Below are 22,292 nucleotides of genomic sequence, written 5' to 3'. Positions count from 1 at the left end.
AACATACTTTAAGAACAATGGCTTTTCATCAATCCAGTTGTGCAGATATTTATAAGTGGGGACACGGTCAATATGGGTTCCATCCAAAGTACATATGCATAAGTAACTTATGTGATTTTGAGAAATAAGTTTTACCTTGAATTTTGGTTCAACAAAGGATTTCTGCAGATCAATAAAGTTGACGCCTACAGCATGGTGCTAGCAACACGTGGGTTTGATTCCCGCATGGTCCACATAGAATCATGGCACTGTAAGCGGCTGTCAAATAACCTTGTTTGTCCTGTTTTTAAACAGAGGGTGGTAGTCCAGAGTCTCGTAGCCAAGCCATCCACTGCCTGGTCCACAAGCTGCCTGAGAAGAACCGTCTGGTCCTGGGGCTACTGTTGAAACACCTGGCTACGTGAGTTAGCAGCCTTACTCTCGTCCTCGGTCTTGTACTTTTTCTCAACTGTCCTTGATCCACCCCCCCACCCCCCCTCTCCATCTTTCGCTCTCTTTCCTGTCTCTTCTCTCCATCAATCTTTCCTTTTCTCACATGTTCTGTTCCAACTAAGTGCAGGCAGAGAACTCCCTCCCCACCCTGTCTTAGAACAGCCCAGCACCCTCCACAATAGTAGTCAGAAGTTTGAACTGCTTCACCAGTTCCCTATGCCTTTAATGAAATATCCCGCTCCCTCCATTTCCCACCCCCTCCTCTGGGTGTACCCCTCTCTCCAAACTGGACTGTTACAAGCTGTTACACAACTTGCCCTTTCAGAGATTAGATAGGATCTGAGATTTCAAAATCTTTGCTAACATTACAAGGTTTTACCTCAGCAACTCACTTTTTTTTTTTTTTTACGACAAACTAAATAGTAGCAAATTGAAGATAAGTAACACGATCCTCGTTCCCTGAGGCAATCAAAGTCTGGAGGATCTTATTTCTTAGAAAACCTGCCCCAGGGTTCTCAGAGTAGAAGTAAAAAGGCATTTAAGTGCAGCAATTGAATTTGGATTATCCAGCATGAAATTCTTCCGACTTGAGTTTTTTTATTTTATTGAAATTGGCTTTCGGGTGGGGGGGGGGGGGGGGGGTGTGTTGACTGTGAGCTTGTCCTGCAGGGAGAGAGGCAAAGCCAAAATTTCACACCCCAGTCTGAAATGGTTTGAGATGTGATAAAGGAAGGTTGTCACTAGGTGACATATTTAGGTTTGCAAATTCTCCCTTTCATGCATTTCCACCATCACTCTGCTGAATGACAATTTGTAATTTTATACATTTAAGGAGAATATCTTAACCGGTCTAATGACTTTGATTTTAATTTGTCTTAAATGTATGTTCTTACTATACAAAATTGTAACTTAGAATCATTAAAACAACAGTTGATTCGTTGTAACTCAAAATTATTGATTGAATTTGAGGTTTCTGTTTAAAAAAACAAAAAACAAATGCAGCAACACCTCATGGCACAACGCCTCCCCTGCATGTGACCTACGTGTGTTGTGTGTGTGTGTGTGTGTTTTTTGTTTTTAAATGTATGTAAATTGTAGTCTTGTCTGTCTTTTTCATTGTGTGCAGGAACCCAGTAAGACTAGCTTTGGCAATTGGTTTAAGGGTAATGGGAATCAAAAAAAAATCTAATCTCTGCAGTTTTTTGCAAATCTTCAGTCATTCTAAAGTCAAGCAAAAATTCCTCCTCTAGAAAAAAGCAACCCAATTTAGCGTTCACTTACTGTGAATCGGATGAAAAGCAACTGAAAAAGTTCAGAGTTTGAAGTGACAAAGTTTAGGAGAGAAGGTCAATGTTCAAGAACAATGTGTTGGTGGTGATGAACTGGGTAATGATGTCAGTCAGAACTCTAGCTAACACCTATGAGGCCAAGCCAGAGATGCTGTTCTAGACACCTCTGACTGACAACGAGGTGGTAGCAACACCTTCCTTCCTTGGCAAACTGTCAGACAGATGTTAGTAAGCTGTCAGACATGGAGTAATCAGATTTTCAAAGCGAATTTGACATTTTCTAGCTGAATTCTTTATAGTATACAGGCCTTCTAAAGAGTATGTATCCCCCTATGTAAAACATTTTTAAACGTCAGGGAAAAGCACTCTAAATCAATTGTCTATGAATTCATTAATTGTTATCCTCCCTGGTCTCCCCATGCAGTGTGGCGGCCCACAGTAAGTTGAACCTGATGACGGTGGCCAACCTGGGTGTGGTGTTTGGTCCCACCCTGATGAGGCCCCAGGAGGATACTGTGGCTGCCATCATGGACCTCAAGTTCCAGAACATTGTGGTGGAGATCCTCATCGAGCAACACGAGAAGGTAACCACTGGGTTCTTCTCGAACGATACAGACGTCCGAACGCACTCCTGAGCAGTGGTGGAATGTACTTGCAACAAAAAACTACTTAAGTATTTTTACTTATCTGCACTTTACTATTTATATTTTTGACACCTTTTACTTCACTACATTCCTTAAGAAAATAATGTACTTCTTACTCTATTTTCCTGACACCCAAAGTACTCGTTACATTTTGAAAGCTTAGCAGGACAGAAAAATGGTCCAATTCACACACTTATCAAGAGAACATCTTTAGGTCATCCATACTGCCTCTGATCTGGCAGACTCACTAAACACATGTTTCATTTGTAAATTATGTCAGTTGGAGTGTGCTCGTGGCTAGCCATCATTTGAAAAAAGAGAATTTAAAAGAAAATGATGCTGTCTGATTTGCTTAATATAAGGAATTTGAATACTTAAGTTACTTTTGATACTTATATTTTAGCAATTACATTTACTTTTGATACTTAGTCATTTGGTTTTAAATATACTTTTCTGAAGTAGTATTTTACAGGGTAACTTTTACTTGAGGTTTTTTTTAAAGTATTGTTACTTTTACTCAAGTATGACAATTGGGTACTTTTTCCACCACTGCTCCTGAGCTTGTCCCCCTGACCACAGTAACGTCTATAGACCCATCCTCTAATATTGTTCCTCAAAGCTGCAACCAGAGGAAAGCTTGTCTAAAACCCACCGCTAAACGCACTGCTGAGACTTTTCTCCAGTGCTGGCAATGGGATTTTGAGGACATTGCTCTGAGTGACGTTTTAGGCAATATTAAAGCATTTTCTCGTTTGCAATATTCTTCACATTTTATGAGTAAAGTAAAACTTAATGAAATCCCTGTTTGTCTTGGGCTAGGGCTCTAAGACAAATTAAACTAAAGCAGCTTATTGATAAGAAGCATTAAATAGATAAAAACTGTTTTACATAATGTAGAGATGATCACTTTGAGCTGACTACAGAACCTGGCTGACATCATTCCATTGGCCCAGTGGTTGACTTACAAAGCAGGGATTCTCATGTTGCCCCTTTTTGTGCTTAAAAACGATATCCAGTATGTCATGGTACTCTGACATCTACAGGGGTACATGGAAGGTCCTTTGCCTAACCTACAGGGTTTAAGTCCCATTTTGAGCCATGCTACGACAGAACTGTAATCTGCTTTTAATGTAAATAGTAATCTGCCTACATCTATAGAGGGGCTCAATTCCCAGAGCCACAACAGAAAGGGCTGAGGTTAGTATGTGATCTGTGCTAAGTATTCTGGTCAGCTATAAGATGCCAAGAGTACCCCTAAACTCAAACATGAATTGACTATGACTTACTCGTCAATTTCGAGATCCTCAATTTCTAATAGTCCAAATAATAGAAAGCGCTCAACCTTCAACCATCCAGCAATTAAAGTTTTGGTGAGGAGACACTTCCATAAATGTTCCAGAACTTCACCATACACACCACAAGGTGATGGACGACTTGGTGTCAGAGCCAGAATGTAATAACCTTGGAAGCTTTAAGAAAAGTGCTGAGCTGCGAGACGAGAGGTGAGGGAGTTTTGCAGCCAGACAGACAGACATTAGCTTTCCTCTCAGGCCCAGCGCCTCCCTCCCCTTCTCTCTCTCCTTCCCCCTCTCTCCTTCTCGCCAGACTGTTGATACCCCCAGATGCTAGCAGACAGTGTTTTACATTCACATCCATCTGCAGAGATGGTAGGGGGAGAGATTGCTGAAACTCTGCTGCTCTCAACCATATCAGATTTCTCTCACTGTAACATACTTTTTTCTCCCAACTTCCTTTTACTTTTCTCTCGCTCTCTCCCCTCCCTCATCCTCTTTACCTAAATTCTTTCAACTCCACATCTGAAGTTAGCAGATGTTTTTACATACAGACTATGTAAACAAGCTGTACAGTGAGCCTCCAGTCCAGACCTACTGCCCGTCAGTGGGTCAGCAGCTCCTAGCCACCTCTGTTTCCTGTTCTTTAGGCACTAAACGGAGCTAAAACCGAGAGTTTTTCCAATGAAAACAGTCATTTTTGTCTATTGTAAAATGTGGGTGCCCTAATAAACATGCTGCTTTCAGCAGATTCCCTAGATTCCCTGGATTTGGTCTTAGTGTTTCGGGGTCTGAGTTTATATTAACCCTGATGTAAGTTGCAAAGGAAGATCCAGTGTGTTTTCTTAGTATGCAATAAGTGAGCAAAGAGTGAGCAAATCTCAAATGTCCCTAGAGATACACATGCTGCTGTGCTAAAGTGCTTTGCTATCTGACTTGTGTCAGATGTGAGCTCTTCAAAACACACATTTTACTAAGGTCAATTGAGGACATGCCTCTGCTCAATATGCTCCATCTTTGCTTTGAGGGAGTAGTTAAACACATTTTCGTTATGCAAACACAGTATCCCCGCCACTCACACACGCTTTCTCTTCTGGTTTCAGATCTTTGGAGATGTCCCAGGCCCATCTTCCCCAGGGCTCTCCGCCCCCACCAGGCAGTCCAAGAAACTGTCTGTTCGACAGAACCGACCCCTTGCCGTCTATAACCCAAAGAAAGTGGACCTGCAAACAGGTAAGAGACAGAGCCCTAACGTTACATCCTTAGCCAGCCTTGCTGAAAGGTTGAGTTGGAATGAGGGACCCCTACTCATGACAAGTATTTGACTCAGCGATCCCAGTAAAGGTTCCTGTACTATATAAAGCAGTCATGAAGCTAGTGTTGCGCCTTTGTAAACCTGCACAATAGCTTTATAGATCATCACTAATATAAAGGGGACAGCTGTACCACTACTGTACCAGTAGATATGGGTGACTACGCTGAAGGCTGCGTCCACACCTAGATTTTGTATCCATGGAAAACTGATAAGCCAAGGGCTTTTTTCTATGGGGCTGATAATGTTTGAAGGAGAACGGAGAGAACTGATGGCATCCATAGATTTGTCTCATTTTTACATATGCGACTTGTGTGTGAAGTTGAAATGAGTTAAACATTTGACGGACTACAATGGACCGTGAGGAAGGTGTGTTTCTCATCCATTTTCACACGTCTTTGTGTGGCCGTAGCTTCAGCCCCTTGAAAGGGAAGTGTATTAACACACTTGCAATGGGGCAACTGTCCAACAGGTATTGGGTTTCTGAGGACACGGCAGTTTGGAGTGCCAGGAATATCATATTTTCCTGGATCAAATCATTCACGATCAAGTTTTGTTTTATACCGTACTCTATTTTCTCTCTGTGATTTGAAATCTTACATTTTGCCAAAACTCGGGTGAAGCAGAACATATACTTTTAACAATATGTTGACACGTTATTAAATGATATGACTGCCAGGGTTTGGAAGAAAGTCGTGTCATTTGCAAGACAATTAACCAGGCACTTTTGAAAAATTTCTGGGCCAGTTCAATCCTGTGTTTTGCTTTTAGCATTAGCCAGGGTTGTATTCATTAGTCATCAAATGGAAGACTACTTGAACTTGTCCAATACTAAACACTTGTTTGCGCTTTCTGTATTATAGGTTTTGCTACAGTACCTTGGTTTCCATCCAATTAGCGACAGATTTTCATGTGAATATTGTCAAATCTGTGTAAAACAATATGCGCATCTCCCACCTGACGTTTCCATCAAACTGACTCATTGTGCAGAAAAGGCTGTGCGTGGATGTCAGTGCACATCAAAAAAAAATAGTTTTGCGGTTAAATTCCCATGTACCAAAATAAAATGGTTTCCATTGAATTATTAACTCTACTGATGGTTTTGTCACAAACTGTTACGTTATATAGCAGATGTTCCTATTCTGGTCTTATGTACGCTCTAGCCAACAGCTGTGTGGATAGGCTACCTAAAAGATTATTATGGATAAGAACAAGGTTCTTTTTTTTTGTCGAACAGCAATGATCATGTCAGCAGAATGATGTTCTTTCCAATAAAAAACGTAATCTCATGACCGTGCATTTTCACCACCCTGAAGTTCGTCGTAGCTTATTTCATCTGTAGCCTAATAAACTGCATGCTTTTCCGTGTCAACATATTGTTTGACTCCACGTTTACTGTGATATGATAGTTATTATATTAATATTACTGACATGTCGAATGAACAAATTGTCTGCCCGCATTTATACAATAATACCAGCATTTCCTGTTTCCATCAACCCAGTTGTGACTTTAAAAAATAAAAGATTATGCGTAAGGTAATTAATCCACATAATGGCACAGTCATTGTGTACAAAGCAGATGTTCCATTTTACAAGAAGTCTCTGGTTTTGATTATTTGCTTCTATTTGGACTGTGTTTTCAAGTAAAAGTAATGAAGTAATTCTGAATACCTCATTTGGATCGTGTAAACATGGAAAATGAGTTTTGTTCGACTGCAATATCCTCTTGATAGATGCTTCTCCTTAACTCTATACAGCTGACGGTAGTGAATGTTTTTAATAATGGTAGAAGAGAACGGGTTTAACTGGTTCCAGAGGCTCTAAAACCCAGACAGTCATCCATCTTGTGCTCAGTGCAACCAACAAGCAACAGTTGCTTTTCTCCGAAAGCTAAACGGCTTCTTGTAGTTGTGTAGACTTTGTTTCGATACAATCGAGGCTAGATGTCATATAATCATGGGATATATATATATATATATATATATATATATATATATATATATATATATATATATATATATATATATATATATATATATATATATATATATATATATATATATATATATATATATATATATATATATATATATATATATATATATATATATATATATATTTCATATAATCAATGTCATCTGATCTATAAGACCTACTGTATGCGGGCCGAAAAGCTACAGTATTTTATGAATGTCCCTTTTATGATCATGATTGTCTTCGACAGAAACTGAAACCCTTTCTTCCACAGTGCAGCACAGCACTGTCAGCCATTAGCTTTTAGTGGAGTCCAGGGGGGGGGACTGCCTAAACGTCACTCATTCAATATAGACTCTCAATTCTCCAGAATGGCCACCCTGTTGCTTTGATCGGTGTGGTGGGAAAGGAAACGACACTTCCACATTTAAACAAGCAACTTCCTTTAACTTTTCATTGCTGCTTAGGATCGTCTGTCCCTCTGTTTTTAAAAACAGGAACTAAGAGTTGTACTGGACAGTAAACTTGGCCTGGAACCTCCTAGCGTCCCTTAGTCATGGTGATCTCCTGGTCGTCCACTGCCACATTCAGCTGCTGTCTTTGGGCATTCAGCTGCTGTAGCGGCACAGGGTCATCCACAGAGCCACGTTTAGCCTTGCTCCCCTAATTAATGGACAGACGTTCTCGTCCAACAATTTGCTCTCAATGACTAACAGCCTTACTTCTCCTCAGTGTCACCGACGTCACCTGATGTCGGTTCCAACTCGGATGAGGCGTCGCTAGGCAGCAACGAGTCGGTGTCGTCCCAGTCGACTGCCTCGGGGACGCCTCCGGAGAAGGCCAACCATGGTCGCCTTCTCGCCAGCCTCAGCACAGGAGACAGCCCAGGGTAAGTGGGTCTACATGGAGAAATGCCTGCGGTTAACCTCAGCATCAGTCTACCTAACCCCCCCCCCCACTACCATCCACATTAAGATCTGTAGCTGTCTGGCTCTTCACCCTCTCAAACTCAGACATTGTTGAGTGTTTTCTCTACTCACGCCACTTAGTCGCTGACAGGGACATGTTGGTGTTGCTGGCTCCATTCATACTGCAAACCTTCATATCTCTTTAATTGAAACTCTATCTCTGTCTCTGAGAAACTCTTTGAGCTGAATATATCGCTAGTGTCATAACCTGCCCAAGAAAATATGCATTTTATTATTTCTTTTTTTATGTGCTGCAAATTAAATTGATGCCCACTTCCTCCTGTCTACCCCTCCCAGCCTCCACGTACATAGGCATATCTTTCAATTTCCTTGCTTTCTCACTCCTCGCTCTCTCTATCCAACCATTCTCTCTGAAGTCCTTGGTTTCCTTTAGTTGTCTCCAGCCCACAGCTTGCCTTGAATGCTGATGCGAGAGCTAATAATAATATTGGGCTGCTCTTTGTCTCTGCAGTGTCACATGTCTGCAGATTCACCTCGTGAAAAACTTTGTTTCTTACTCCCCCTACCCCTCGCCCACTTTCCCTCCCTTTCTCTCTCTGAGATGCTCAGAGTGCAATGAGTTTTCTCACAAGACACACGAGCTGTAAAACAACAGAATTAGCACATACTTAACTGAGGAGGAAAAAATTATTTCTCTTTGGTTTTCAACTTGTCTCTCTCTCTCTCTGTGTGCGTCGTGCTCGTCTGTGTCGCACCTCTAGCCTTGGCTCCGAATCGCCATGGTAGACAGACGGAGCTACAGTGGGTTACATAACCAAGACTAGTTTTTTTCCCATGTTTTCCCACTTCGTGGCTTGGCCTCTCCTCCAGTGGAACGGAAGGAGTGACCGGGAGGGGGTCGTGAATATCGCCATTATTTGTTTGTGAGACGGGTGGTGGTGCGTCAGCCGTGTAAATCGTATTGGCTTTGGGAGATATTCTAGTTCACTCTTATAGCTCAGCTCTGACCTTTTATGAAGACTGCCGTGTGTGAGAGCATGGCAGGGAGCACCTTTCTGGCAGAGGTCACGGCACCGCCACTCTCCACCAAAAAAAGGCGTGGGAGGTGGAATGTGTGTACAACAGGTAGCCTGTTTTCAGATCAATTTGTGCTGCCTTGGCAATTCCTGTTTAGCTTGACAGTGACATTGACCATAGGAGTTGCCAGAACAGCACAAACAGATCTGGGACCAGGCTAGAATAACTACTTAACCAGCCTCGACACCGGAACGGGAAGTCAGTGATGTAGTGCTTACTGCTCAATACCTGGAATTGTACCTAATTAGTACATCTGTTAAGCTTTAACCTGGAAAAAATGACATTCTACACAAGTTGAACTAGAACTCTCTACATCAGACACTATTTTCTGATTTATCATTTCTGCTAACTTCAGTGTCTCATCTCATCCCCCAAATTCACCATCTGGATATCCCTGTGGCAGTCATTTCCAGACCTGGAGAGTGAGACTGTAATTCTGCCTCGTCTCCTCTTCATCTTCCTCCCCCATCCCTCTGTCTTGGTGGACAGCCGTGGATCATAGAACAGGGTTTCCTGCCCACCCAGATTGATGGCAGAGTTGTTTTTTGGTGCTTACCAGCTCAAATCAAATATATTTGGACTGAGTGATATAGAATACAGTATATACAATATTTACACACTATTATACTATTCTAAGGCATCTTAGTCACTTTAGAGTACAGTTTATACATATGAGACCCTGCCCACCACTCCTCCTCCAATCAGTGATGTGGAAAGTCTCTCTTAGCCCAGAAAGAGGGCCAATAGAAAGTCCCCCATTCACAGACCCTACCAGGCCTGGAGGCTGTGGGGTTGAATTCCTTTCCTGACATAAGGTAATGGGAACGCACCTCTTTTGTACAGTGACTGCCCCCATATCCACAAGATTATAAAACTAGTGAGAGCTGAACTGGTGGCCAGAGGTCTGCTAGTGTCTGATCCCAGGTATCATCTCCTGTCCTGCTGTTGTGCCCTTGGGCAAAGGCACTTAACGCCTAAGCTGCTCTTGATCCAAGGGCACTGCTCTGCTCTCAATCCAGAGGCACTGCTCTGTGGCTTACCCTGTGCTTCTCAACGTGCGTGTTTATTTGTGGGGGGTTTAGATGGGCAGTTGGCCGCGTTTCAGTTTTTCACAAAATGGACACAGCCTAGCTATTCTATTATACTATAGGTTTATTTTAAGTATGCTTCCACTGAAAATCTAACTTCAGACATACACTGTACAAAACATTAGGAACACCTTCCTTACTACAGTGTTTCCCACAGTTGTCAAGTTGGCTGGATGTCCTTTGGGTTGTGGGTCATTATTGATACACACGGGAAACTGTTGAGCATGAAACTCAGTAGCATTGCAGTTCTTGACGCACTCAAACCGGTGCGCCAGGCACATACCGCCATACCCTGTTCGGTTCCCCCTCGGGACAGTTGAGCTAACATAGGCTAATGCGATTAGCTTGGGGTATGTGTATTTTTTTTCCCCAGGACGTAGACATATCTCATATGGGCAAAACGCTGCACTGTTCAAATTACATTAGCTAATACCATGCTATTGTTTGACGAGTGTGCACAATTATGAACTTAAAGTTATTAATAAACCAATTAGGCACATTTGGCAGTCTTGATACGTTTTTAAGATGAATGCAATGGTTCATAGGATCAGTCTACAACTTTGCACATACAATGCTGCCATCTAGTAGCCCAAATCAATTTTTCTTGGCTGGAATAATACATTATGGCCTTTCTCGCATTTCAAAGATGGTACAAAAAAGACATGGTAAAAGATAATATATTATCTTTTACCATATCTGTGTTATTCTCCTACATTTTCACTACCTTCAAAGTGTTTCCTTTCAAATGGTATCAAGAATATTCATATCCTTGCTTCAGGCAGTTAGCTTTGAGTGTCATTTTCGGCGAAAATTGAAAAGGGGTCCAATCCGTTAAGGGGTTAAATCTTTTATCTTGCCCATTCACCCTCTGAATGGCATTCACAATCCATGTCTGTCTCAAGCCTTACTCTTTTTAACCAGTCTCCTCCCCTTCATCTACACTGAGTTTTGAAGTTGATTTAACAAGTGCCATCAATAGGGAATCATAGCTTTCAACTGGATTCACCTGGTCACTCTGTCATGGAAAGAGCAGGTGTTCCTGACGTATTGGAAGTTGTGTTTGTAATCATATTTCAATAGGAAACACATTTTGTAGTTTAAAAACAACAAACAACCAATGTGTAATTCGAGGCTCTGTGATATTTTGGTTAACGAGACACCAAAAAATGTATTTTCCTGTGTCTGGCTTAGTTGTAATATGTTTTTGGATAAATCCATTTTCCACTTGTTCATGTGACCGGTTTCTAGGGCAACCATGTTGAATTCATTGAACTTTCCCAACCATTCATCCTGTAATAATTTCAGTATCTATTTAATTGACAGGTCTTTTCCAGATCTTCAGTTGCCATTTCATTAATAGCCTTCGCTTGTGTAGGAAAGTCAACTTTTGACTTAAGGTTTCGATTTGAGTATCTGTTTGTTTTTGCGTGTGTGGTGAGAAGTGAGGTGAGCGTACCCTCGTCTACACACTAACATGCAATTGTGTGAGTTTGCCTGTTTTAGTGCCTGTATACTGTGTGGACACACGCACCTACACACATCCACTCTGCCCCCTTTCCCCCTCATCCCCCTACCTTAGCAGTAAAGAGTGCATCTCAGCACCTACCCTCAGGTGGGTAAAGTGACAGTGCTCCTGTTCAGCTGTTGGCCCAGGCAGAGCGCCAGGCAGACAGTCTCCATCCGCACAACACACTGAGGTTAATGAGTGGATTTTCTGCACTGCAGTGCATGGAGAGGCCATGTCTACACTTGAGTTAATGCCTGTTTTCGTATTCTGATCGTGGAATTTCGAACACGTCATGCATCTACACCTACATTTTAAATGTGTCTACTGTGGCCAGTGTCCAGATTCCCTTTTCCCGCTATATTAAAATGCCAGTAGCCCTGACGACCACAAATGCATTCCTGACTACCACCTGAAGTGGTCAGACCGATCTGAACACAATCAAACAACAGACTTTTGTGCATCGAGACCAGTCTATTCAATGCGGTCTTCGTATTCTGATAGCAGAAGTCATGGCCAGAGAGGGGTAAGGACTATGTTCCCTCATTCCCATCCCACCTGTAACCCCTGCCCCCAGGCCCTCCCAAGCTGCTCCCTCTAATTGTATTTTAGTGTCTCTCTATGGGAGCAGCGGCTAGAAGCAATTTACTCATTGCGCTGTATTAGCATGGGCCCCGGGCAGGGAAGGAGGGAGGGCGGCTTGACGCTGGCTGTCCCTCTCAGCCCCTCTGTGCCCTGGCTGGCCCTGCTCTGTCTCTGGAGGTTAAAGTAGGACGAGACTTGACGCAGAGAGCATAGAAGAGCGCAGACACACTCTCTGCCACCTCCGTCCCCCTAGCAGTAAAGAGCGTATGGCACAATATGAGATCTTTACTAGTAATGGTTAATAGGATTGGTATAGCTGTTTTAGGGTGAATGGTTGTGTCTATAGGGTGTCTCCTCTTATATCCATTTAGTGAAGATGTTATGGGCTGTGACCTCCCCGGTAGTTTATAGAGGACAGTTGAATTAGTGGGGAAGTGGAGGCTTTACTGTTAAGGGAATTGTTTCCCCCTCCAGTTACACTGTTCAGGCTAAAGGACCTCTAGTAATGGTTCTCTAGAACATTCTTTAATTTGGTGATACTGGTTATTTTTTTTTGTCTTCCCTGAGAACAGTGGAAGTTGTTCCTAGGGGGAAATACAATTTATGGGTCAATCGCATGTTCTTTTATACCATTGGACTAATCCATACATCAAATATCAGTCAAATAAGTGATTACGATGTAGGACATTAATTTAAAAAAATCAAGGGCATTATCAAATAAACTGTGTTAATTCAGCCCCAATATGAGACTGTTTTTATTTTTTTATTTTGATGAATTGTCAATAGTTTCTAAAGTGATGACCCTTGATTCTGTGCCCTGCTGTGCTTCACAAAGGGCCAAATCTCTCCTTTTGTTTTGCTCTTTCCTTTTTGAAACACTCCACTGATTTTGTCCTTTTTTAAAAAATTATCTCACATAAATAAACTTGTGTAGAATTTAAATGTGCCCTTCACTACAGAATTGTTTAAAAAAAAAAAAAAACTACAAACAAAGGTAATTAGAACAAAACCTGTGAGTTTCTGTAAGCCTTGCCAAGGCTGTGTAGATTCTGGGGGTGGAATATTAATTGGCTGTGTGCGAAAGTAGCTAGCTGTTAAGTGTGGTGCTCTTCCCAGCCTCTTCTCTCTGCCACACACTGTCCCCTGCTGAAATCCCCTCTGGCTTTACCCCCACAGCTCAAGGGCACTAGCCATTAAAACCTCAGACTCTACCTCTCACTCCCGAACAATTGCTAATGATTTCAGTGTAAATTATAGCAGTCGTTTTGAGATGGCTGTGTACTTTTTAAAGTTCTTATTATGTTGGTGACTACAGGGAATTAAGCATGTTTAACTTAAACAACTTGAAATATGCGTTTGAGAAGGGAATTCATTTTTCAACTTAACGATGGCGGTCACCTAGACCTTCTCACTGCAGTAAAATACAGATGGGAGGACATTAACTATTCAGTTAAACATGCCGCAACAATCTGAGTTCATAGTCTTTTCCCTGGCCTGTGTGAAGCCTAAGACCCACTACTGGGTGGATGCAGTGGTCACTGACATTGTGTTGGCAGAACACTGTCTGGTGTCATTGTGATGCTACTGTATGTATTTGGTATCTGGTTATAGATGTATGTTTGTTCCCTCTGTTTGACTGCAGGGCCTGCATCGCTGTAGCAGCCTCGCGGCTCAACTCTGGAGCCCTGACCAAAACCAGTTCTGATGGGGACAAGACCGTGGACGGGTAAGCGCGCGCACACACAGGTATTTGAATGGACTCTGGGAACTCTGTAGACATGTAGCCCATAACTGTTATCCATAGCTGGGCTACCTACCAGACAAAAATATTAAGTCAAGCTTTCAAATTATGCTGAGGAAATTGCACATGGCCAAGTCATTATGGGCAATCCATTATGTTATTTAATATATATACAAAAGGCCTGTTCCTCCAGATGCAGTAAGAATACCTTCTATTCAAAAGAACAAATCCCAAAGTGCAGGTGAAGATTGTTGCGGTGACAACTTGGCACCCGCAGAAGTTTTTCAGTTTGAATAGATATTATGTTTTGGTCTCCAGCGCTCTCCAATGTTGTTGTAGCAGAGTGTAGCTATATTACATATTTGTCAGGATATGAGGTATTGAAGGCTGAGTTTTCTACATAGTTCTCAACTGGCAGCAGGCATTACTGTTTGCAAAACAACAACAAAAACCTTGCAGAATAAACATGTTTTGTCAAGGCCAGAAAAGCATCTTCTCGAACCTTTGCAGGTCTATGCATGCATATAATGTCTTAGACAACCCTTTTATCTCACATTCACATTAAGAACGTAGCCTCAAAGTGTGTCTGTAACCACTACGGGTAGAATTTTTCATAAAACCGTGCCAGGAGAGGAACTAAGAATTCCATTCGGCTGTTCTGTGTGTGTAGAAACCTGCTTTAGAATTGCCCCGCTCTTTATCTCTGTAGAACCATAATGGTTATCTATCGCTGTGGCCTGACGCATGTCTGCAGTCTGAGATGCATCTACACTGACCCTGTGTCTCAGAGACGGGGTGGTGGTGTGGACTCGCTCGCCAGGTTCAGATAGCGGCCAGACAACAGTCCTCTTGGTTCGCGCCAGCCCCTGAGATACCCGCAGTCCTTTTGCTCATTTTCTCCCTGCTGTTTCTACTGAATACCTAGCCCAGATTGAACCGTGGAGTAATCCTCTGATCTCCCTCCCTCCCAAATCCCCGCCAGCTCACTGATTGTCTTCATTTTTCAGTGTCACCGGTGGCGGCGGCAAGAGAGCCATGGCGGTGTATCCGTGCGAGGCCGAGCACGATTCTGAGTTATCCTTCCAGGTCGGAGCAATATTCAGCGCCGGTAAGTGTTATCGCTCCGACAACGGTCGCTCACTCCCGAAATCTCAAAGAACCGCCCGGCATATTGGATTCCATGAGGGAACCGGTAACAGGACAGCCCAATCTGATCTTGATTCAGACTGAGGGGATGGAGGGCGAGAGGGGTAGAGATTGACTCTCCAGTCCATCTGAAAGGACTTGACAGAGCTCTAGTCAGTCAAGGGAAATGTTCTTGATACACAAGTCTTTACAACAAGAGGATTATGTAATTGATACAATGTGTCCGTGGCTGGGTATTACCAGCCAATTATCATTGAGGGTTTACTCAAGTATGCATATGGGCTGGGGTTCCTGAAGATGCAAGACACTTGCCTAGCTTCCCATCCATATGCCTCTTGCCAAAATGATGTTTTCTCTCCACGATGAGTCTGGATTTGCCCTATGATTTCAAAATGCCGTTCTGATTGGTCCCAGAAACCGATGGGTTGGGCCAGAGCCAGCCTCCATGATGACTTTATCAACTTTGATTTGTTAGAGATTGAATCGCTGATTTTTATTTTTTTTAAATTTGTTTTGTACAACTCTCCTCAATGAGTTCTAGGATGTCAGATTCAGACTGAATGTATATAGCAGTTTTAATAGAGCAGAGGAATTAAATTCAGGTTGAGTGGTCAGGCAAGGGAGACGCTACTAATAAAATATTATCTGGTATGAGGTTGTTTTCCAATTGAGTTTAACTGAGGTGTTTGAGATTGTAACTCAGACGGAAAATATAAAATGTACGCCCTCGTGCCAAAAATATTTGAAAAATATGATTCACTGTCAATTGGCAGTGCATGGGTCGACAAATGTGTTACAGTATGAGGGCAAATATGAGCAATCTCTTGACTAGAGACCTATATTGGCTTGCGCATGCATACCTAACCAAACATGGTCTCAACCTATTTTATCAATAATAGTTTTAATAATGGCACAGCTTGATTTAATATCATCTTGGGTTTTCCATCTCATTAGAAATCATAAGAAATAATACACACCACAAGCAAGGGAGCCAAATATCACGTAGTATAGAGATGGGTTAGAAAATACCAAAGTTATGCATCAACATATATCAGCCCATTTCACTTTAATCAAATATACAGAGTTTGGGTAGGAATCCATTGGTGCTGTATTTTTCTGCCAATATACCTCTGACTATCATCTCATATTCAGTCTGAAGATGGTCCGGCACCATGGGAAGACCAACTTAAAAATGTTTTCAAACACTTTGCTATGCAGAACTAAAATGGAGAATTCTGATTGGAGAAGTCCCTCCCTGTATGTCTGTTTTTAATCCATTTAGTGCCTAATTAGCATGTCTCTGTTCTCTGAAAAGCTTATCTGTGCCAAACACAGCCTACAATGATACCCTCGAGTCATTCTCCCAGCAAATGGGGTACATTACCTGAACGGACAAAATGAGGATGATGTGGCACGGGGGCATTGCCCATCACGTTCGGTATTTCCTGAGCACAGAAAGTAAAATGTTTATTTCCACCACAATGTCAGTGTTTGCTGAGATGATGGTTGTTTATATACTCTGTCAACTATAAAGCTCTGAGCAAAACTTTCTCTCACTGACACAGCCATCTGTTTTCTAACACTGTTGAAACACACTGCGTTTACTCCTATCTCACCCTGTCTCCTGGTACCTTCTGTTCCCATCTGCAGTGGCACCTTCCAGAGAACCTGGCTGGCTGGAAGGAGAGCTGGAGGGGAAGAAAGGCCTCATCCCTGAAAACTATGTGGAGATGCTTTAGTCCAGAACCTTAGACCTTAGCCTGTATACTCTGTGGAAGACTAGCCTTGTCCCAGAGCTGTTTGTGCTGTATACCTTTATATGGTCATAGTCATTACCAAACTGTGGATGTTTGCTATACAGCAAAACATTGTTGGGAAGTCCTGATTAACAGATCTTGGACCAGGCTAGTGGAAGAGGGGTCTTGTCATCCCTGACAATCTACGTCTAGATGCTGTATGCCAAACCCAAGGGTCGCCTGGCCTGCCACCATCTATGGCGGTATCTCGCCCAACTGTCACCTTATACATGGTATCCATGAAGTCGATGTTGACACACTCCCATTCTCAAAATCATACTTTTTCTTATGCCTTCAACTCTCGCGTTCCCTGCCCGGTGACTTCTATGCGTTCATCAACTTTAATGCAGAATAATAATAAATACCCCCTAGCAATGATGTACAATCTATCTTGGATATAGGAAAGAAACATTTTAAGGTGCCTTACAACACCAAGACAGAGTTGACATGTATTTACTGAACGGGTATGTTTGGAAAATGCTAAAGAGTTGTGTTCCGTGAAGAATGTCTGGAATACTCTTCAAGAGGTGCTTTGGTATAATATGATGTATTTAATTGGCACATGGATTGCATTTTTTATTGTTTTACCACAATTTTTTTATTTTTTTTTAAGTATGGAATCCACTGTTGTGACTGATTGTACACTGACATGCTGTAGAGGCAGTCATATTGGAATGGTTCTCCTTCGATCAAACCATAGAAATATATAATTACTAGAATGGTTTGTGTATGTCTATGGTTCAGACACTCTTCCTCTGCATACTTGTTGACCTAGACATTCAAGGATGTCCGAACTTAGACTAGTTATCGGGTCGTTTCCACTTCTAAAAGCACAAGGAGTTCGACACCCACCATCTCAGATTGTGCTGAAATCGTTTCTGTAGTTACAAACATAAGATTAACATTCCTGAATTATTATTTTGTTGAAATATAATTTGATCTAAGAATTTAAGCTAATTGATTGCAGTTAATTGGCCATTTTTTAAAATGGGATTTAAATAATCTTCAATAAATATAGTAACATCATTTGACCATAGTTCTTCCCACCAATGAGTAAGACATGAGGAATCCAATAGCCACCCACATACTCCTCCCCAACAACCAGTATCAGTTCTGTCTAGCAAGTAGTATGGAGCTGCGGCCTTGGAGTATTGCAACTTCATCCTATGTAAAGTATTTCCTGTGAATCTGGTGCCCCCCCCCCCCCCCGTTCAGAGAAATGTAATATTTCAAGTCGTTGGCATTACCATAAATTAGTGTGAGTACCAGGTTTTTCCTACTATATGCTGCTGTTCCTGCTACTGCCACACCCTTTTATCCATGTTGCTGGTCTCTTGTCTCTTGTTGCAACTTTGGGTAGAAAAACCAATAGCTTTTGCTCATGATGAAACTAAATTGTGGCCATCCTCATAATTCAAGCCAGTCATCCATGAAGGCAATTCCGGTTGTCCTTCTCTTATGCTTAATCTGTGTCCAGGAAATGACCCCTCTGTGGTTTATTCCCTTTATGAAAGGTCTGGATTAGTTTGACCATTCCTGGTGAATAAACAAACCATTAGGCTACAGCAGTTCTAATGGGTTCAATGTTATGCTCTTCAATGGGAAAAGTCTCAACACACGCTAGTATTTTTTTTCAATGGTGTTGGGTTTAATGGTACAAGTTGCTAATCACACAACATATTTTCAAATAATTAAGAAACACCACTGCCATGCAATAGTTTTATAATTGTATTGTTTTGTTAGGGTTTGTCACATTTTAGTCACTAGCCCATTCCTACAAGTTTTGTGCTTGTAGGAAAAGTTTTCATGAGAATTGCACCATAGGTGTTGCCCACTCAGAGCTGCCATTTGTTGGGTTGAATCATTAGGCTGCTAAGACAAAGACGAACTGAATTGCTTTCATGGAGGACTGTCTTGACTTGTGAGGATGACTACAATTTTTCATCATGAGCAGTAGCTTTTGGTTTTCTACCCAAAGTTGCAAAGAAAATGTGATTTGTTTAATAAACACGAGACCAGCAACATTTACAAAGGAGTGTGGCAGTAGTAGGAACAGCAACATCAAGTTGACAAAACCTGGTACTTTCAGACTAATATTTGGTAAATAATACAAGTGATTTCAAATGGCAAATTTCTCTGAACGGGGGAAAAAACTGATTCAGAGGGAATAGATTACATAGAATGAAGAAGCAATACTCCAAGCCGCAGCTCCATACTAGTTTGACAGAACTGATACTGTATAATGACCATTGGTTTGGGGGGTCCTTGGGTGACTTTGGATCATTTTATTGGATTCCCCATGTCTTGCTCAATGATAGGAAAACATTTGGTCCAAATTGGCTGCTCGGTACTATATTGATTGCATATGTGAGTCTTGTAGATTAGAAGGGACAATTTGGGTGCGATCAATTAGCTTAATTTCTCAGATCAAATAAAATGTTGCAGGAATGCTAATTTTATGTTTCAAAATACAAAAATGGCTTGCCTAAAGGACATGGAAAGAATATCTAACGTTCTAATCAATTATTTAGGTGTGACTGAATGTTCAACTCAATGCAGCAATGATGTATGGGAATGTGCTTAACAAAGTGGGGTTTTATTGAAAACCGGTTTTATAGATCCATATTCGACGATGTTCAAAATCTTTCTGAACAGAGTTTACAAATTAGATGACGTTCACATCTTATTTTCTATTCTGTACCAAATTGACTGACGAGACAATATATTATTATTATTATTATTATTATTATTATTATTATTATTATTATTATTACTACAACCACAAATGCAGTATTTTCCAAATCTTATTGTCTATGGCTGTGTATATAGTTATTTTAAAAGGCCACACAAAATGCCAAGTATATTCTATTCTGAAGCCCTTTTTCTTTAGTGGTCAATGGAATTCAAGTTTTTAGTGGTTTCATTTTGAGTGGTTTTTATAATTGTAAGTGTACTAAACACATCACAATACTTTTATTCTATTGCCGTTCAAAGAAGCCGGTTTCATTTTTCTAAGAGCTTTTGTTCTCTCATTTTGCATTGCTATTGAAGTGATTTAAGACAGTGATTCATGACATTTCTAAAGATCTTGGCATCCATTTCAATTTTGTAACATTGGATGTCCTCTTGATCAATGTTAAATAAATAAAGACATTTTTATTCTTTACCCCATTATGTATTCTTCTGATAACTGGAGAGTAGACGGACACCGCAGACTGAAATGGTCCTCCCAAAATAATAGTTTTATATAACAAAGTGAAATGGCAACAGCTGAATCGTTTAAATTAAGTTTGTTGGACTGTCAGGACTTTCTGTGTAAGAACAATTGAATAGAATATATCAAAGGTTATCATTTTGAAAAAATAATTAACAAATGGACATCTTTGGCTACTGCAGTTTTCTGAATCAACCTCTACTTCCTTGTTCTAGTGGTACATTGAAATCGTTTGAAGTCTTACTGAATGTTTTTCCTTTCTACTTATTGAGTCATAGGCATCAGGATATTCAGCAGACCCTTTCTCTACAGACACTGCAGAGATTTTTCATCGCTGATTCAGTCTGCTACAGCCCTGCTGTCTGCAGTAGTCGGTCTTCCACTATAATGGAGGCCTACTTAAGTCTGCATTATACATTAGGATACACCAACTGAAAGCTCTAGTCCCAGTCTTGCAGCTGTACGACTACAGTATTTTCCAAAAGATCATAGGCTGTATCAACAGGCCACGTGATGTCTATCAAACCTCTCCCTCCACCTCAATCCTCCACTCACGTGAAAATTCTTTGGATTTCATCTGGTGTAATTAATGTACAAACTGCTTCCAGTGGGCCACTGGGGTGTGATGCATGTTACATAATAATTATCACGTTGTTGGCCTCCAAAGTCTTGCTGAGTTCAAAACCACAGGGAGCTCAGAAATCTGACTTCAGTGCAGCTTGGAACAAGATGGGAGGGGGGGGACTAGTTTCCAGGTGTCTTGAAAGCACCATAAGACATCCACTCTTATGTAGTCTGTACTGGAGAGCAGGGCATGCCAACTAGCTGGGTCAGATGTTTAGGATAAAAGTACTGGTTGGTCTGTGGGTGGGGGGGGAGTAATGCAAAGGAGGCGTCATGGCTCGACGTGCCCTCGAAATGACGACCGCGAAAGAGGCTGTGACAGTGGTTACATAATCAAACGAGGCTGAGCTAATGATATGGTCAAATTATTCTGTGTCGGACTGCCTTGATACAGCCCCTCTGTGTCCTTCTCGCTCTGTCTTCACTATCTGTCTCTTTACCTTGCTCATTTTCTCCTCTCGTCTCATCTCTCTTTTTTGCATCTGTGTCCATCTTACTGCCTCACATGCTGACCAGACCACTCGCTCGCATGTTGAATTCTGTCCCCCCACACCAGACGTGATCAGGGCACGCAGATTGAAATATCAAAACGTACTCTGAACCAACTATATTAATATCGGGACCGTTCGATAAGCAAACATTTATGGCAATTTAGCGAGCTTGCTGTTAATTTGTCCTGGAATATAAACATTTGGTTATTTTACCTGAAGAACAGTGAGGAGTTGGCATGTGGGTATATGCTCCTAAAAACCAATGATATGGGAGAGGCAGGACTTGCAGCGCTTCAAGAGTCATAAATAGAACCAAGTTCTATTTTAGCGCCTGGCTACTCAGACGCTCGTGAGCAGTGTGGGTGCAGTGATTGAGTAACATGCATGTGTACATTGTATTTTGCAACCCGAGCGGTGTGGTCCGCCTCTGTCTGCCCCGTTCTCGCTCTGTCTCACTCAACGTCTGTTTGTTCCACTTCTTCTTTCACTCTCCCTGCTGAGGTAATTTGTTAAGAACTGTAGTCACTCCTGTTGGATCTTCCCCAAAATTACTTATATTAGGACTTGAATGAGCAGGGATGAAAATGAGCCTGTGTTGCTGCTCACTTAGAACAAGTTGGCTGTCTCTCTGCCCGTCCGTCTATTCGTGAGATTCATTTACAGTATAGCCCAATCATCCATGTCGCCACCTATAGTTGTGTATTTTGATACAGTAAAAATCTAGCTGGATCTTTTTAATTTCCTCGGACAGCAGTTTTTGGCCGCACGTCAGCTGTCCTCCACCTCCTGCGGCACGGTGTCCTTAAGCACCTGAAAGTAGACCTTGTCTTTTATTTCATCATGGCCCCAGTCAGACCACTTAGCCTAGTGACAGCGTTCAGCTTATGACATAACAATGTTACAGCAGTCTCAACGCTTTCATTATCCGAAAAAAATATGTGGCCAGCTGGCAAGTGTCTACACTGAAATGTTCAACTTTTCCCTGACCCAGTCTGTAATACCTTTACAGGGGTTCGTGCTTAGTTCCCCTCCTGTTCACCCAGAACTGCGTGGCCACGCACGACTCCAACACCATTAAGTTTGCTGACAACATGACGGTGGTAGGCCCGATCACCGACGATGAGACAGCCTATAGGGAGGAGGTCGACCTCTCC

The 22,292-nt window shown here is 41.8% G+C and overlaps 1 protein-coding gene across 1 annotated transcript in view; it reads left to right on the top strand.

The window, feature by feature from the left end:
- The window catches only part of LOC110534522 (rho GTPase-activating protein 10), a 61,351-nt gene extending 41,371 nt beyond the window's left edge, over positions 1-19,980 (top strand). Inside the window, exons 17-23 of the mRNA XM_021619402.2 lie at positions 295-400; positions 2,146-2,305; positions 4,761-4,890; positions 7,676-7,832; positions 13,769-13,852; positions 14,875-14,975; positions 16,664-19,980. Of these exons, the coding sequence (XP_021475077.1) occupies positions 295-400; positions 2,146-2,305; positions 4,761-4,890; positions 7,676-7,832; positions 13,769-13,852; positions 14,875-14,975; positions 16,664-16,752 (827 nt within the window). The 3' untranslated portion in view covers positions 16,753-19,980. The remainder of the gene's footprint in view (positions 1-294; positions 401-2,145; positions 2,306-4,760; positions 4,891-7,675; positions 7,833-13,768; positions 13,853-14,874; positions 14,976-16,663) is intronic.
- Positions 19,981-22,292: the final 2,312 nt, after the last annotated feature.

This window comes from Oncorhynchus mykiss, chromosome 10 (assembly GCF_013265735.2).
Source record: "Oncorhynchus mykiss isolate Arlee chromosome 10, USDA_OmykA_1.1, whole genome shotgun sequence".
NCBI lineage: Eukaryota > Metazoa > Chordata > Actinopteri > Salmoniformes > Salmonidae > Oncorhynchus > Oncorhynchus mykiss.
The sequence above is the reverse complement of the archived record's forward strand: the minus strand, read 5'-3'. Positions and strand labels throughout refer to the sequence as shown.